The sequence below is a fragment of the Chroicocephalus ridibundus genome, chromosome 1, assembly GCF_963924245.1.
Source record: "Chroicocephalus ridibundus chromosome 1, bChrRid1.1, whole genome shotgun sequence".
NCBI classification, from domain to species: Eukaryota; Metazoa; Chordata; class Aves; order Charadriiformes; family Laridae; genus Chroicocephalus; species Chroicocephalus ridibundus.
In genome coordinates, this window is record NC_086284.1 from 166,493,982 (window position 1) to 166,513,007 (window position 19,026).

At 40.5% G+C, this 19,026-nt stretch overlaps 1 protein-coding gene across 1 annotated transcript in view; it reads left to right on the plus strand.

The window, feature by feature from the left end:
* GUCY2C (guanylate cyclase 2C) overlaps positions 1-19,026 on the plus strand; it is a 42,706-nt gene that overhangs the window by 21,710 nt on the left and 1,970 nt on the right. Inside the window, exons 15-26 of the mRNA XM_063323835.1 lie at positions 394-498; positions 1,739-1,825; positions 5,907-6,039; positions 7,882-8,019; positions 11,689-11,777; positions 12,490-12,581; positions 14,206-14,364; positions 15,760-15,952; positions 16,098-16,272; positions 17,236-17,334; positions 18,190-18,284; positions 18,908-18,984. Of these exons, the coding sequence (XP_063179905.1) occupies positions 394-498; positions 1,739-1,825; positions 5,907-6,039; positions 7,882-8,019; positions 11,689-11,777; positions 12,490-12,581; positions 14,206-14,364; positions 15,760-15,952; positions 16,098-16,272; positions 17,236-17,334; positions 18,190-18,284; positions 18,908-18,984 (1,442 nt within the window). The remainder of the gene's footprint in view (positions 1-393; positions 499-1,738; positions 1,826-5,906; positions 6,040-7,881; positions 8,020-11,688; positions 11,778-12,489; positions 12,582-14,205; positions 14,365-15,759; positions 15,953-16,097; positions 16,273-17,235; positions 17,335-18,189; positions 18,285-18,907; positions 18,985-19,026) is intronic.

Sequence of the window (19,026 nt, forward strand, 5' to 3'; positions counted from 1 at the left end):
TCTATACAAATGGACAAAGTCCATAATATCATGCAGCATCATTAAATTTTTATTACTTGCTCATTTACTGACTGATTCACACCATTCTGTCACTCATAATGGCTATTCTGGTCAACTGGGAGGTTTCAGTAGGGAGGCAATAATGGAGTGGGCTCTGGAATTAAATTGTAGTCAGTGTCCAACAGCAGCCACTCTTATCTCCCTAATCCAGAAGGCTCAGGAATGACTAATGTCTTCAAGTATTTCACTTGGTGGCTTAGTACACACTGGTTTAAAGGAAACTCATACATCTTATCGGGGCCTGATAAAAAGCCATGTCACACAAGTATCCTTGACCTGTGTTTCTGTACTAACAATGATTCCTTTTAAAAATATGCAGTGTTTCTGCTCTAGCTCCTACAGATTGATTATTACAACCTGACCAAGTTCTATGGCACTGTGAAGATAGACGCCATGATCTTTGGGGTGATTGAGTACTGCGAAAGAGGTTCTCTGCGGGTAAATAATTTTGCAGGTCTCCTTCCACCCTCAAATTATGAAATTTCAAAGTAAGAAAAAAAATCCCCATTTCTGTCTCTGGCCCTCATGCAGCAGCCACAGACTGAGCAAGTAGCGGCGGGTTTCTGACTCTGGGTTCCCTCCCCCTTGATTGTTTCTCTCTAGCCTTCCCCAGGTGCAGCTGTGGCTGCCATCAGTTTGATGGTTCTCAGCAGGCAGAGGTGAGGTGCAAGCAAGGAAAAGCACAGGCAGAGCTCTGCCCAGGCAACAGCGACAGCCAGCATTTGTATTGTGTCCCCTATCGGGAGCATGGAGGATATAAGTTTTTCTTTATTTTCTAAGCTGTATCTGTTTTCTCTGCTGATGCCCTCATGGACCCCACGCTGCACCCAGACTGCGAAAGGACAGAGAAAAGAATATATTCTATATTAATAAGGGACAAACAGTATGATGCTGGAATATGGCATATCCCATGCTGTAAGGGACAACAGCCCTTCATTTCTGTTTATAAAAAGAAATGGTAAATTGATGCCTGGCAAGAGTTATGGAAAGACCTATGGTTTATTACTACCAATATTATTTCAGTGCTAATCACGAAGTAATGGTGGCATCAGCTCTTCTGCAGGTACACGTTGTCTCTGCTTCTGAGTTCTTAGACTCTTATCAGCAGCAGTGGTCTCTGGTACAAACTTGCAGCAAGGCAGCAAAACAACAGCTCTGTCTCTAGGTCTTTTCTTGTAAACTGACATACTCATGGAGGTTTACTTTTAGCAACAGAAGTCATAGTGGCTGGAAGAACTGTGAATGACTGGCACTTGAAGATAAAGGAATAGTCTACTTTGAACTTATAAGGCCATGAGTAAATTGGTAGGAAGTGGACTGCGAGGACAAGCCACAGAAATTCCTTTCCCTTCTTTTTGCACACCTTGCCCATTTCTGTCTCATTTATTTTGCTTTATTAAAGACTCAGCATGAAAAGCAAATTCACTATTTACCTTTAATTACACAAACCCCTCTTTTCTGGAGTCCTCAGTTTTCTAGCTCTGTGCAAACCTAAAATATATTTCATATTCCCTGTTTTCTGAGTCAACTCCTGCTCTAGTGCACGTAGTCCCTATAAAAAATGAAGGGCTACCTCATTCAGTCGCTGGTTGAAAGGCTGTGTGATTTAGATACCCATATCTCATCTTCTCCCTTTTCCCTGATGCAGTTTATAACCACTCTTTTCTTCTCTTCACAGGATGTTTTAAATGATAAAATCTCCTACCCTGATGGCACATTCATGGACTGGGAATTTAAAATCTCTGTCATGTACGATATTGCCAAGGTAAGCGGGCTGCTGACAGTGCAATGTTAATCAACCTGTCCTGTCTTGCAAAATGGATCCTCTGGAGAAGGCAAGCTCTCAGGGTCTTCTCTTCTCCTTGCTAGAGGATGTATGCCTTTCCACTCTTCCCTTCTCTGGGGATATGAGGCAGGAGGAGCAAGTGGCTCCCAAACTCGAGGGGTTGGGCTATTTATAAATAAACAAATAAAGTATGCCCCAAAGAAACGTGACCCAAAGATCAGAGGTTACAATCTGTTGGCCAGTGTCTTTGATTAGTAGGGCCTGCGCAGTCACAAGAGCTGCGTAACACACTGCTCTCTGTCCTCAGCTAAGGAATATAAGGGAAAACTGGTTTTTCAAAATGACGGAATTATTCCAATTTGTATCCAGAGACAGGATAAACTTTTTATAAATAAATTGTTTAATTCGCATCCTGATTTTCTCACTCACTAGAGTGAGAAACTAGAAACTAGAGCTCTCCATTTCAGGCAGTTCGAGAGGGAAGAAATTCATCCTGTACAGAAACCAAGACTGGTTTTCAGTAGCTTCCAACATTTTAGGTCCTTGTGGTAGGACGACTCCATATGAACAGTAAAGGAAATTCTATTCTACATTAGACACTTGTATCTGTTCAGCTGGTAGTTAAGGAACCTTTATAATTCACAGGTGTAATTATTTATTATACTGCTACAGGTAATGTAGAGAATTACCTCTGCCTTTTTGCTAGTGGTCAACTGCTCTCCTTTTTCTATTACTGGTTTGCAGTTGAACAGTCCTCCCATTTCCCTACACGTATCAGTTCAGATTTGGTCTCCACGATGAATGACTCCACTGTGTCTGTTCTACAGAGATACTGAAAATTGTGCTCTTTATTAAAGACCCCTTAATCCAAATTGTCACAGTTTGTTGGCCTTGTTAATGACTTTCAAGTTCAGTTAACGTTCAGCATTAAGTTTCTTTTTAAATAGCAGCAGTGGAGTTTCCCTTCCTCCTTATAGGATATAAAAAACCCATGGTATTTTTTTTAACCCTTTGCAGTTCACCTTCAGATGTTTCCTAAGAAAATAGGGATTAGTACTGGTTCTGTTTACAAAATGGAGAGAGAAATCCAAATGCCCAGTGACTGCACTGGGACCGGGACGTCACAGTCAGTTGTTCCCTGCACCATTGGTAATGGGGACGGGACATGGAGTCTGAGGATGGTTGGCGCACCACATCTGTTCTCTGGAATGACTCCTGAGTGTTATTAGCTGTGTTAGTAGAGACAGTTCACAAAATCTTTCTGAACACTTGTATGTACCTAGGAATATCAGGAAACTTACTGTCTCTCCTATTCCTTGACCTGATGCTGTCGTGGAGCCTCTGGGACCTAGACATCTCCATTAACTTCTTGTATCACTTTTCGCAAATCCCAGCTTCTCAACCTCCAGGCACCCTGTCTTAGTTTCACTTGAATGGCTTCTTGCTTTACATAAGTCACTTCATCACTCTTCAGCTCCAGTTTCTCTCATCTGAGCAGCTGCGCTTTTCAGGCCCAGCCTCAGGTCTCCAGGCTGTAAAAATCCCTTTGACCATCTCCTGCAGTTCCTTTGCCTTCCTTTTGATATGCTTCTCCCTCTCCACACCACCACTTTCCTACACCTTGTTGTTTTCCATTTCCCAAGCAGAAAAAAGAGTAGTCCTCATACTTCGCCTACTCTTCATCTGGCACAGAAGCTGCTGCATCAGTGTTTCTGAACAGAGAGGGTTGTATCATTTCTGTTCCCTGGTACAGCTAGCCAAGCAGCGACTATTCCTAGAGCATCCTCTTGTCCACTAGAAGAGGTGGGGTAGGCAAAGGGGACACCCTAAACCTGCTCCATTTACTCATTTACTTTTTTTCTTTCTTTTTTTTTTTTTTCTCTTTTCTATCTTTGCTGTCTCTAGTTCTGATGGCACCACCTGTAGCTACATGGATTTGGTTACACGTGACCAAAGAGCTCTGATGAAAGGTCTGCTAAGAAGGAATTGCAGTAATCAAGCCTTGCAGTTATTAGTGCATACACTGTTGTTGCAACACATTTTATTAAATAAGGGGCTGCTGCAGGATATTGTGCAAACTGTGTCAGGAAAAGGATTTCTCAGTCAGAACTAAAGCTTCAGAGCTTCAGAGCAGAGGTTACAAGAATGCCTCAAGGATTTAGGAGTACTGCACTGAAAGTCATTATAAATTTTGAAAATCACATCCTAGGTTCTTAATAGGTTCTCTGTTTCTGTTTTCAGGTAGGTGCATAGGATAGTTGGAAGGAAAGAGGAAAATTTTATCAGTCACATCTATAAGACTTCTGCCTCCAGAAACTGTTAACAAGAAAGCCCTGGTATAAGGAAATCAAAGTTACCTTTCTCTGCCATTTGATGCTGAAACTGATTAGGAATTCTGCAGTAGCAATGGGTATATTTCCTGGCTGATGAAAGCAGGTGTCAGAAGGAGGTGCAGCTGGAGGAAATAGGACCAAAAGCAGGCAAAACATCCTGGACAGTGTCATCAGGGCTGCGTGATAAAAGCTGCTTAATCAAGAAATGTGTTCCTTGGGTATAGCGTGCACAGTCTCTAAATTTTGGCATGGTCTAGATACGTCCAGGATAACCAGTCCGACAACATTCTCCAGGGATTGCATCTCTTGCAGGCTGCTTGTGTCTCAGACATACATCTACTGTGCCCAAAACTCAGCTCATGTTTCAGTAATCTGTTGCAGCATTTGCTGGTCTGTTCCCACCTATGAATACCAAAGGAGAGAAATACAGTGTATTCATGACCACATGAACTATGTAACCCTGATTAAAGTCTATCTACCAGTTATTGTACAAGAAGATGAGCTATACATGTAGGAGTCTAAATGGAATACCATTCAGAGAAGAAACTAAACAGATATGACGTACCTGTTCTGGCTTCCAAAGAATATAGACTGTGCTTCATATACTGAGCTACAGAAAAGAGGACTATTGGAAGAAAAACAACCAGCAGTAGGCTATAAGTAGGTGTGATCTTAAGTAGTTCAGAAGAGAGAGATGAAACAGAATAAATAACAGCAAGAGGCTGCAAATTAGCATACCTACTCCCTTCTTCAGTTTACGCCCACTTACCAATGTTCTTTTCTTGCTATGCCTCAGTGCTGGCCCCTTCTCATCTATTACACCATGTTCTAGTGTCTTCGACTAAATGAGATAAATTCAGAGGCGATGAGTAAAAAGGGGCAAACTGCACACCTTTGTACACCTGTCTGCGTTGTGAGTCAAGAGTCTGAATCTCAGGAAATATAGGTGAAACCACATCGGCCAGTCCTCATGGTGCCCACCTCCGAGTTTAGCTCATGGATAGCTGATACATATTGACTAATACAGAGAAAACCATAATCAGTCAGGTCAAAAGAGACCTTTATGATTGTCTGTTCTGAGCCCCTGCCTTATATAAGCCTTAGTGCGTCACCTAACACTCTCTGCATTGACCCCTCTTTAGCCCAGAGGGCTAGAGAGGATCTGCCGCAATGTTTCTGAATGAAGCCTCTGCTGTATGGTAATCTCCAAAGATGATACAGACATAAAGAGCAATTTCTCTCACACCTGTGGTGTCCATTGGATGAACATGTAGTTGGAAGGACTTTTTTGTGTGACATTCTAACAAATCTGTACTAAATTTACCAAAAAGGCATTTATTGCAAGTGAAATCAAAACTTCAGGGGGAGGAAATAAATTTTCCTAATTGCTTAATTGTATTCTAATCTTATCAAAGCCCAACATGTTATGTCAGACTTTTGTTAACTAAGAGGAAGGATGGTCTTCCATGACATGATCCTTCTAATGATCCATCTCCTCATTTCTTAACATTGACAGTTCCCGTCATCTTGGAAAGTCTCCTCTGTAAAATAATATTGGTTTCTCTCCATGACAGGGAATTGTGATTTATGCATATCTGTTGCTGATGAAGGCCATTTAATTACTTGGACAGATACTACACTAATACTTCACATTCTTGTTGAGTCTGGTAATAGCTGAGTGTCTCACATGTAATCTTGCTTTCTTCCTCTTTTATTATCAACCACAGGGGATGTCTTACCTGCACTCAAGCAAAACTGAAGTCCATGGTCGACTCAAATCCACAAACTGTGTAGTAGACAATCGCATGGTAGTGAAGATCACTGATTTTGGCTGTAATTCAATTCTGCCTCCAAGGAAAGGTAAAACCAGAATCCAATTGGACTCTCCTTCGTGTTTTCCAATGCAATGGAATTTTCTTGTGTTCACAGTCAGCAGGGCCTAATTGCATCTTGTACACAGTACAAAACACATAATGTGATTTTGTTTCATGTAGCAGCCATCATACAAATGGTATCTGAAAACACTGTCTTAACTGAAATAATATGATGAAAGAGAATTATTAGCAGATAGAGAAAGAAATCAAGCAGTGTAGGTGAGAAGGAAAGGAAAGATAAATTTTCAACTTACAGTTTAGAAAACAGAGATTTCACATGTGCCTGAGATGCAAGAAACATTTTCAGCATCCTTCAGGCCTTCATGCAAACAGCTCTCTTTAGCAATAATGCTGAACTTGTGTGAAGAAAAAAAGGAGTTAAGCACCGCTTGATCTTGTCATTGATCAGATGCATGTGTTACCACACTGCTCTGTGATTTAATTTAAACATTAACACTTGTGACTCTGATCATCCTTAAAAAAAATCTGTAATCATATGCTATGATAACCTTAATGTTTTTCATTCTTTAGGTAGGAATCTAGCACTATGTGTTCAATCAGACTTGAATAATGTTAACAGCTTTTCTTTAAATTTTCTAGTAATCTCATATTCATAGGACATTTCTCTAAAATAAAGCACTCCTTGCTACTCATCTTCTTACTTGATCTTGAGTAAGAGATGAACCCCTCTGAAATTATGTCATCTGAATCTGTATAGTAGAGCTTGGGGTACAATAAGCACAGCACCACAGTGCCATAGCTGTAGTATTTGATCTGAGAAGAAACTGGTTGTAACTGAGTTAAGAGAAAATTTTTACATTCATACACAAACATGCTCAAAAGTAGCAATGAGAACATAAAAGAGTAAGAAAAGTGCCCTAAATGTAAATTCTCTATTCATTCTTAATCATACAAATTTCATATTTAAATGTATATTATTATTACATTGTAATGTATTTCTCTTCTTTCATTGCTCCTAAGATAAATGGTTTCACAAGCAGCCTCAAAATTTCTGGCTACTAGATTTCTTTCCTTGCAGAAAACTGAGTTTCCTCTGTTTCACAAGAGATCTACAGATCCATTGTGGCTGGATGTTGCAGCCTGATATCGTAACACCGTCTTCAGGGTCGCTGTGTTCAGGTCACTGTTATGATAAATCACCAGCATGTCATAACAAACTGTCATACCATGGCAGCGTTCTGGTTTTGAGGTACAATGGTGCTTGTTGTACTAGACATACAGATTAATAATTTATGTAGAAGAAAGTGGTTATAAGCAGGTAATATTATGTCAGGCTCAAAAGCACTTGAGAATTATTTCAATAGATTCATGATATCAAGGCTGCTGGGAAATATTACAGTCTTCTCACCTGACATCTTGTATAGCAAACTCCATGCATGTACCTCAATAATTTACGGTTCAGCTTTTTTTTTTTTTATAGCACTGGCATTGGTCTTACACAGATGCATAGGCTATTTCTAAGAAGCCCATGAATGGCAGCTAAGAGAAGCAAGTCTGTTGCCCATAGCCATAACTTTTCTGGAGGTGTGAGGGTTTGCATTGACCCTGGAAAATAGCAGGGCCATCAAATCCCAGACAATTGAGAACTACCACATCAGAGGTTTATCTAACCTGTATTAATGTCAGCTTCTCAAGAAAAATGCTAAAATAGGAAATAAACATTAGCAGTGTGCTCTAGGTTTGATACGGAAAGAGTAAAGGGAAATACCACTATAGCCAATGGATGCTCTGAGAAGCATCACCCTTTTTCAGTTACCTCTCTCCCGTCCCCCTTTACCTTGTCCCCTGTTGTCATCTGAATCTTCAGACCTGTGGACGGCTCCTGAGCATCTCCGTCACGCTGATGTATCCCAGAAGGGTGACGTGTACAGCTACGGGATCATTGCCCAAGAAATCATCCTACGCAAGGAGACCTTCTACACTGGACGCTGCCGGGACAGCAGAGGTAAATCCATAGATTTCTCCTCCATTGCAGCCTTGTGGGATGGTAGTAGCTGTAACTGGCCCATTCTCCATGTTTCGTGAAAGGCACTGTCTCTGACAGCAGCTTGAACTGCTGCGTCTTTCACTGTGTGATGAATGAAGAGCCTGTTTGAAGGATCTCACTCCGGGGGCAAATGTATTTATTCTTTCTGTAAATAAAGTTTGCACTGAGTTTTCTTGCCCTTTCTCCTCCCTCTTCACCTTGGCCACAGCATTACGGAATTATACAACGCTGTCCGGACTTACTGTAGCATTCGAAGGCCACAAAGGTTTTTCTATTATGAGTTGTGCACAACATATAATAATTCACTCATATCAGGCATTGTAAATCAGCAATGTCAACACAGAACAACAAATACTCAGCAGCATGACACAAGAACAGTTGCCATTTAAAAAATGGCAATTCAGACTTTATTCAAGCCAGTCAACATTAACTTTAGTCATTTAACTTGTGTCAAAAAAAAGCATCTCTTCCTGTAGTGCATCCATTAAACCCCATTTTGTGCATTTTGTGACATTGTTTTTGACTGGCTAACAGCCCAGTCAGTCCCAGTTCCCGGAGTGCAGGCATTATTATATATTAGAACTGACATAAAAGCATGTGTGGGTTTGGGATTTTCCTAGTGACAGTTACCAACAACAAGTATAGACATTGCCTTTACCTCTGAGTCATTCTGATAGATCCGCCTCACATTTGTTAAAACATCTAGAGCAGTAGCTGGACAGCCTAATAGCTCTTTTCCTGAGTTATATTTGAGAACAACTTTTGGGGCATGTTCATCATCCTACATTATTGCAAATCTACGTTCATACTTGGGAAAACATAGTATTTCACATCACCAACTTTTTAATATAAATGTAGGCCTAAAAGAGATTAGAAATTCCTGTTTCCCTTCAAGCAAACTCGTCAGGACTCCGTGCTTAAGATAAGGTAGAGAAAATAAAAGTCTTCCTATTCCTTGTTCTTGGGAAGAGGCAGGCACCATTCTCATGAATGCAAGGATTTTACAAATATCACCAAAATAGATGGCGAAAGGAAAGAGCAATGATCTTCCTTCCTCATTTTGACTTGCAAAGCAAATCCATAGCAAACTACATTATTTTAACTGCTTGTTCAGCAGTTACGGTCTTTCTGTGTTACGTTAATGGTTTTTAAGTTAGCCTCAGACACAGTGTTTCTGGGCTCTTCTAAGATGTGGTGGCATCCTCACTCCTCTGTGTTTGACCCTGGCTGTCAGAGTCACAATCTGGTTCCTTGTTTTAACTTTGACCTGTTTCTTAATACTGCATTTTGTCATTTTAGAAAGATTGTCCCTTTCAAATAGCATTAGGTTAATCCATCCAACTGAAAGAATTTTTAGCACCTCTAGGTGTGGTTGCTGGAGATGGTCACACGTATCAGCATGTTTAGTAAGACTGCAATAAATTTACTGGGCCTGAAGCCTGTTTGGTAAGTCTGAATTCAGTGTAACTTAAAAAATAATCTGCTATGTACACTTCAGCTGAAATTTTAAGTTTTCCATTCAGTGAGGAGATTTTTTTCTGCCCGAAGTTTTTTCCTTAAAAGTATTAGTAGATGTCTGCGATATATATTGCTGATTTAATGGCTTCTGGTATTATTATCCTTGATTTTTGATTATGCAATTTCAGTAAATGTGTTCAGCCTAGTTTCAACAGTTCATCAAATTTCATGCAATAGAAAGGAATGAGTGTTATTATATATTGCTGAAGTGGCTCCTCATTTAAAAGTCTGGATTCATTCATTAGCCAAGATGAGGCAGCAAGAGGCTAGACCATACCTACTCAAACACCTTTGAATGTTGTTTGTGGCATCATCTAACTTTGGAAGAGAGTATCTCAAACTTGGGTCGACCATTAATTTACAAATATCTAAGATAAAAAGAGGGAAAAGAATACCAAATTAGAGCCAATGGTAATGGGCAAAGAAATGTCCCTGTTGCATGTTAGATTCATTTGGTTTTTATGTCTGCAGAAGGTCTTTCAATGGCTAGGTTATCAGAAGTTAATCTTTGGAAGGTAGAAGACGTAATATTGATATTTCAGGACAACTGATATAACTGCTTCTCCAGGACTTCAGTGGCAGCAGCAAGGACTGTGGACAGATTTTTAAAAGTTGTTTAAAAAGCCCTGTATCTAGCCTCCATCCACCAACTTAGGAAAATTAAACTCAACTTCCAGGTACTCTGTGAGCCAATTTTCTCAACCTGCAAATATGTGTATCAATCAATGTAACATACAATAATATTGCTACTAATGAGAGAAAAGAAGTCCCACAAAGACGATGGGCATACAGAACCGGATTTCTAATGTATAGAAGTAACTAGGTCATAGTCTCTCACTCTCTTCACTGACTTCTCTGCGAGACAGCTCTTAGGCCAGCTGGTTGCTCCACTCTTCCGCAGAAACACCTCATTCCCTGTTCAAGACTATGACGTCTTGCCATGTACCAATGCTCAATTCAAGCTGCCTCCTTGTTCCACTACTTTCTGCCACTGGCTAATTGCAGTGTTGCTAACAGTTGCTGTTACTTCCTCTCTCAGGGGTGTGCACAGCGTGGAAATCCAACACATTCCTCTTGCATACATAAGACTTGCACAGATTCTTCTGTCTCTCAGCCCACAGAATACTTCTTAGCAGTCTCTCCACTCCATAGCATTTGGGAGACTCAAGTCTCCTGCTCCTTCTCTAGTCTGTAATTTCTGTACCACAAAGCTGGAAGCTACTGCATCTTTTTAGGGTGATCATGCACACTGGGCATGCTTAGCCATCCCTAGCTGCTCTAGGCTTGCACATACCATCACGATTACAAACCTTCCTCATCTCACTATATGCTTCCTTCACTAAAATTGTCTCCCAAATATAATCAGACATTATTAATAAATGTGTTTCACACTTGTTCATGGATCCTTTATGGTTTCTCTTTCTCTCACTCAGAGGTTAAAAAGTGCTTCTCTTTTTTAACTGTCTCCCTCTGGAACTCTTGAGGTCTGGAGGAGAAGGACAAAGAAAGATATTTTTGCTTTAGCTCTCACTTAACTGTGCTTAAATTGAGATGTGCAAATGCAGCCTGCATTCTGATATGTTCAGAATCCAAATGACTTTCATAGAACTGATTTTATGAAGAAGAGTACAAATGAGTTAACAAATGCGATGTTTTTAAACCATATACATTGATAGCCTAGTTTTAAGGAAGCCGAGCATCTGCAGGATGATTTGAACTGCTCTGATGAGAGCTGTATGTCTCCACCCTTTTGATCAAGTTGCAATGAGCTTTTCACATTGTTTTTTACTATAGCTATACTTCATGCTGCGAGGCACACTAATAATGCCTAACGTTCATTTGGGAAGATGCCATAACCATGTCTACCGTGACCAATAAATACTCATGTCCATTCCTATTCTTTTTGCTTTCAGGGGCTTTCAAACCCGCCTATTTTGATCTCGTGCCATATATTTAGAAAAGCTCCAAAGTTGAAATGCACATAAAAATGAGAGAACTGTTTTCAAGGATTCTGTTTGTACAGTAATTTGTAAGATAGGACGCTCTCCACAAGGAATGTCCTTATGTGTTTTTTTTTGTTTAAAACTTTGCATCTCTTTCCTGTGTTAGAGAAACTTTACAGAGTGGAGAGTGGCAAAGGAGTGAAGCCCTTCCGACCAGACTTGTCCTTGGAAACAGTGGGAGAAAGAGACATGGAAGTAAGCTAATAATTAACTAAGCCATTTTCTGGGTGAAGGGTGGTGGAAGTCCTGGCCAAGCTAGAGCTCATGACCATAGGAGGATGAAAGCTATGCACAATTTATGCCAAATGCCCTAACCTCATGGGAAAAAATGGTATTCTATAGTTGTTACCAGTGAAATGAAATATTACTCATCAGAATGATTTCACTGGAAAGAAATGGACGCTTATATGGTGCTACTCTTCTGACCTATTTTAAATATCTTTAAGATGGGACGAATCACGTCTCAAATACACTTCTCTCCACTGATTATAGCCCCTAAGGCTTCTTGCTCGGGTGAAAATGCCTGTATTGTAGACATCCACATATTCAGCAATGAACCCCATTCTTTTTGCCTGAATCACCAGTTGCAGAAAAATTCCAAACTCAGGATATTGGAAATATAATTACCACAGCATTTACCTCCATGTCAATAACTGGATCCATTTACTTGTCTTTCATTTATGTATTGCAAATTCAAGTTAAGATCATGTCACTAGTCACCACAGAGTTAAATTTAAGATGCCTGCAATGAGTGTCCTAACCATAGATTCAAAACAGTTAGTCACACATTTTAATATGTTGTCGGTCAAGAGTAACTGGAAATTCCCTAATGAACTAGTGCTGCTTAGCACCATTATGCTCCTATATCCATTACTCAGGTGGACTTTCCTTAAATTTTTGTTTGAAGGTGTATACACTAGTGAAGAGCTGCTGGGAGGAAGATCCAGAGAAAAGGCCTGACTTTAAGAAAATTGAGAGTACTCTGGCTAAAATATTCAGGTGAGCAGCAGGGACTCCGTTTCTTATGAAGAAACTCTTAAGTTTGGAGTCAAACTCCTCCTAAGTGTTAGAAAGCTCATATTTTTTAAGTACGTAAGCTGATGTGATTATGATTCAGTCAGTGGAAAAAATATGCATCTTCACTTAGATCCTCTTTTATTCTGTGGAAGAAACGTAGGTGAGCACGTGCGTACGTATACGTACATGTGTGTACATGAGCATCTATGCGTGTATTAGCTTAGCGAGGGTAAGATGATCACCATACCTCAAATTGGTACATTGTGAAAGTAGCGAGCTGGATAATTAGAGATTTAAAACATTCACCCCCTGCCTCTAGTCAAAAGTTGGGTAGTGACTCATGTCGTCTAAGTTTCGGGAAATGACTGCATATAAATGTTTGGCGAATGATTAGAAAGTTTGGACGAGCTGGGTTGTGCCATAAATGAGTTTGGATGGTCCCAAATTAAGCTGACTACAAGTGTTGGGTTATAACTCAGCAGAAGTATTAATTACAGGGTTTTGTTGGTATAAAGTTGTGGGAAAATAAGGGCCATAGCCAAATAAACCCTGTTGGCTTATACAGGCCCTTCACCTGGCCAATGCTACGTTGTTCCTACAGAGTTTGATCTGAATTAATTATTTTGATGTCTGAACAGTGAGCTTTTAATGAATTCTCTTGGGAAATTGACCCTCAGTTTTTAAAGCTCTCCTCATCAACAAACCCCAACAGTACTCACATCATTTTACACTTGACATGGGCAGAAGGACAACTGCACTACGCATAACTGAATGTATCAACCGAATAATCTTACTGCAGCTGAATGGAAGGATGTCCTGGTTCAGCTCCTAAGCCTCTATCCTACAAAAGCAAAGAGGTTGCCTCTTGCCACATGCAACACAGTGTTCTCATGGGGAGTCTAAGATGGTGCATCCCTGACATAAAGATTTGTTTCAAGTAAGAGTGGTTTTAAAGTCCACTTCGGTACAATACTAATCTGACTATTCAGTCAGCCTGGCCCCATCTACTTTCAGACTGCTCTGGCGAGTGCAGGCTGCCCGGACAAACAGGGGTTCTGAGTGGCTCATGATACCATACTTCTGCTTCCAGGAGTTAGTAAGCTGGAGTCTGTAGGATCTTGTGAGCAAAACTAGCCCAGGGACTGCTAACTGTTCCATTGAATTGTTCTGTCTTCTACACAGGAAGCCCCAAATTGTCTTAATCTTTCTGTCTGAAGTGCCCACCTAAACATTATATGCAATTTTCTACCAACTATCTTTAGCTTCCTCTCAGGATTTGAGCTTGTCAGTTACTTTTTACAAATGAATGTGGATTACCCAAGGTAACCTGGAGTTGACAATATTAACAAGGCTAGGTGATTTAAGGGTACTTTAAGAATTACCAGCTCCAAGTGACAAGCCTGGATCACAGACTTGCAATTCATCCACATAAGCCCTCCAAGCAAGAAAAAGAATGATGCACTCAAGGTGCTTTGCATTCTAACTACATGGAAGTCAAACACTGTAGAAGTTTTCTGTTGCTCCTTTTTTGCCTGCTTTTTGTCTCTCTCAACGATGTGCTTCCATCAGCCTTTCTTCTTGTCTCGTGTATTTCTGTTATTCACAGTAACTACCATGGCCAGACCAATGAAAGCTACATGGATACCCTGATCCGGCGTCTACAGCTGTATTCCCGGAACCTGGAGCACCTGGTGGAGGAAAGGACAGAGCTATACAAAGCAGAGCGAGACAGAGCAGACAGGCTTAATTTCATGTTACTTCCAAGGTAACTGGCCAGGAGGGTTTTCATGGACATGCTATTTACGTTTATCATCTGATTCTTGGAGAGTGGGAATTGGGATTAACATTAATCTTCTATTTCCTTCCCTTGTAACTGTATCCTGCTAGAGAGGAAAGAAGAAGAAACTGTCAATGAGGTCTCCACCCTATGGTGGAGTTTCATGCCAAGATGGTACTGGGACCCATTATTTTCCTCAGCTTCTCTTCATGCACAGGATCCCCCTTTCCAGCACAAACTTCTTTTCATTGCCTTCCTGAGAACACACAGGTCTACAGCAATCCCACATCACAGAGCTCTGTTCTGCTCCAGCACTTTGCTAGGCAGGAGTGTCTCTAGCTGCAGAGCACAAGTGCAGTCCAACTTTTGACTGGGGTTTAGCAATGCAAGAGAGAAGCTGAGGTGGTCTGGGCCATACTGGGCCAGACTGAGCTAGATGGGTGCTTCAGAGTATGGTATAGGACAAGTATTATTGACATTGTAATTTTGGTAATACCAATAACTTTGGTATTGCATACATTTGGGATAGTAAAACTATCCTGGTATGTCACTACTATTTTCCAAGGTATTTAAATAGTCAGGGTATTGATTTTATGACTCATCATAACAAAAAATGTGTCTGTTCAATCCAGTTTTGGTGAAAATTTGAAATTATCTGGCTGTGTAGACCACGTGACAAGGAATCTATGTTTCCTTCCACTCTTTGTTGTTCCTACCACTCTATTATTGTCTTATTGTAGACGTAACACAGCACTGTGCAACACCTATAATTTTCTGGGTCTCTTTCAGTTATTCTTTTTTAATATATCTACCAGGAACAGATATTTTTCTGGATTTAGAAATGCAAGAAAATGAAGGTCCCTCTGAATAGATGTTGACTGTCATGGTATTGAATTTTTGTTCCATAAAATTATCAGGCTATGATATCTCATCTGAAATCAGGATGAGGTGATGTAATTATCAGGATGAAAATAATCCTGCGCTGGGGAAACTGAAAAACCTGTCTGTTCTTACTTATTGTGTGGGTAGAATGTAGGTCTACATGTCAGAAGTTTCAGAATTTCAGTTTTAAATTTGACTCAATATCTCTATTTCTGACCTTACCCAAGAAACTCAGTTTCCTGTGCCTCAGTTTCCTCATGGCTATTAACACACTTGCATTTTGTAAGGCTGTAGTGCATTAATTAACATTACTAAGTGCTTTGAGGTCCCTGGCTAAAAGGCATTATGAGCATCTAAAATGCGATTACAGCGGCAGTTTTCAGCAAAATATCTGATGTTTCCTACACAGAAAGCAATTATGTGGTTGGGTTGCATGAAAAAATACCTTTAATATTAAACACAGACTACTCATCTGTTTTCCTGCCTTCTCTGTTTCCACAGGCCAGTAGTAAAATCTTTGAAGGAGACTGGCCTGGTAGAGCCAGAGCTATTTGAAGAAGTCACTATCTACTTCAGTGACATTGTTGGCTTCACCACACTGTGCAAATACAGCACCCCTATGGAGGTGGTAGATATGCTGAATGATATCTACAAGAACTTTGACCACATTCTTGACCATCACGATGTTTACAAGGTGATTAGCTCTGCAGTTTTGCTCAGTTAACAACCAAGGGACACACAAATTTGGAATCTGCCTTCTAAGCAAAGACAAAAGAGAGAAAACCAGGTCAAGATTACCTCATGTCTGCAGGTAGCGAGTTCTAATTTTGTTTCCACAGGTGGAGACCATTGGTGATGCTTACATGGTGGTGAGTGGTTTACCAAAGAGGAATGGCAACCGGCATGCTGTAGACATCTCCATGATGGCTCTGGACATCCTCAGCTTCATGGGATCTTTTGAACTGAGACATCTGCCGGGTCTGCCTGTTTGGATTCGCATTGGAATTCACTCCGGTACACAGCAATGCTAGATCAACAATGACAATGTTGTTGCCTTGTTTTTGAACAGAATAGATATTCATAGAAGATCTGGTAGTACATCATATGCAACTGCTCTCCTCATGAAGAACCAGGTTGAAAACAATGTACCTGGAGGAAGAGCAACAGAAGTAAATAAGCCACTGGTTTTCTCCCCCATGGTGAAATAGCTCATACCCATTCATTCATAGCTTAAGTCAGTAGCTAGAAAGAGAACTGCCATTGTTCCTGTTATGATTAATCCAGTTGTATCAAATAAGCCTTTACAGACTGCTCCTTCCTGACCAAAGTGGAGATCAGCCATGGCCAGATATGCTTCCCTAGCCACAAAATGCAGGCCTGTATTTTATGCTTTTGGAGGCAAAAGTTCTGAAAAGCCTACGTGGGAATTCATGTTTTAATTAATCCATAAAAATAATTTTTCTCAAGGAGGAACTGCAGATAGCTCAAGTAGATAGCTCCCAAGTACTTTGGGAAATTTTATCTTTTCATTTTTGTTTGTTTCAACAACCAGCTGAACACCAGCTGCCAGGGGAGGAACATATCGGTGAAAGCAACTGAGGCACTGGGAAACCCTTTGAGGTACCACTATGCACCCCTCCATAATGAAGCTTATTTTCTTTCCTCTTGCTTCCAAAACTGACAGACTGTAACTGTAGTTTTTTTTCTGCACAAAAAGTGTGTTTAAATACAATTAACACTGTGCGGCCATGTCCTTTTTATGCTTTTATTGGATTATGCAAGATGAACAGAGCTAGGCTTGGTTTGGAGTGGAACGGGAGACCACCAGATACTTTGGGAAGTGAGGTACAGAGTATTGTCATCGGTGAGGAATGCAGAGCTCCAGCAGGTACTGCACTGCTCTGCAACAGCAAGACACTTTCCAAACAAATAGTGTCTTGATCCAGCTTTTTTGCATTCTCTGCATCCCCTTTCTAGGTCCGTGTGCGGCTGGTGTGGTTGGGATAAAAATGCCTCGTTACTGTTTGTTTGGAGATACAGTGAACACAGCTTCGCGGATGGAATCCACAGGCTTGCGTAAGGATTTAATTTTAGCTGTCAGTGTAACAGGACCAAAGGCTATTGCTTAGTTTGTGATTGAAGTGTCTGTTTTCAGCTGAAAACAACTTATTATCAGCTTGCAAAAAGTTTTAAAGATTAAGAAGCCCTATTTGATCCAATAACCAATTGTTTCACTGTCCCACTGGGCAACGAAGAATTGTTTGTTGTTCATGCTTCAGTGCTGGTAACGGGGAGTACACAGGCTGGTTCGCTGGCTGAGTTCCTGTGGAAGATGTGATACTTATGTGTCTGGGATTTAATTTTACTCTATGAATGGCAGAGTTTAGTTTGACCTAGAATTGCATTACAGCTCTGTTGTGTAAATATGCTGACTGTGTATTTTAAGTTGAAGCAATTATGTCTTAAATTACACCATTAGGGAACTGTGCCAAGAGCCAGTTTGTCTTCCTTCTGTGCAGTGTCTTCACATGACTATTCTCTGTGTAGGACACTCCCAATTATTCTTTTCCCTTTTGGCATCTAAATACTACAGATACCACGGTCACCTGTATTTCAGTGTGAGTGGAAATGGCTGTATTCCTTCCTAGATACAGCGGATATAGTGGAATTCCACTGTATCTAGGAATTCCTTCCTACATACAGTGGAAATAATCAATGGCTGTATTCCTTCCTAGATACAATGCTACGTAGTGGAGTCAGATTTTTCATACAGTGGTGTAATTGATTCTCATTTAATTTGACTCTCAGAATTTATGTTGATAGTAATTGGAATTGGAGGACGTTCTGCTATGGCACCAATTTTCACATATACTTACTATGATTATGGGGTACATTTCCAGACTGAGCTTTTGTTGTGTCTTTATTTTTTAGCTTTAAGGATTCATGTAAATGGTTCCACTATTAACATCCTGAAAAGAACAGACTGCCGATTCCAGTATGAAGTGAGAGGAGAAACGTACTTGAAGGTAACCTTTACATGCAAGAACACAGAGAAGAGGAATAGTGTAAAAGTATCATATAGCTGAGAGTACCCTGGGGAACAAGGTTTACAGATCAATTGGTATCACAGTCTCTAGTGGTTGAAGACACTTCTATAAAGACAAGGCAGGCAATTAAGAGCTCCCTAAGTCACAAATTAAAGCAACATAAAGATGTGGAGAATAAATGGAACCTACCATTGCTAACAGAAAATTGTGGAGTGAATTAATCAGATGGAAAGGAAGCTGAATCTATTGTTAATTTTCTCATGGTGCGGTATCTGTCTGTCTGTCTACCACTGCATTTATTTCAGTCTGTTACAGTTGGCAGATGCCTGTACTTGGGAGCTGTCGGCAGGCAGCACGGCTCACCTCTCCCATGGCGTCTGTTTCAGGTCATGGAACAAGGGAGCGAGTGTGCAGCTGCATCTCCCCCATTATTCTTCTTCTCACATCTGATGCTTAATCCTTTCTTGTGAGCAACAGTTACCGAAAATAAGCAAAGGCAAACACGGCAATGTGCAATACAGCATTATTTATGTAAATTAACTATGGGAAATTGCACTCTAATCCCTAAATTGTGCTTTCTCTTCTTTGTCATACATATTTAGGGCAGAGGAACAGAGATTACCTACTGGTTGACGGGTACTGAGGACAAGAAATACAATCTCCCAACACCTCCTTCTGTGTAAGATGGTCTTTATATGTGAAAAGGGAAGAGAAATTCCCA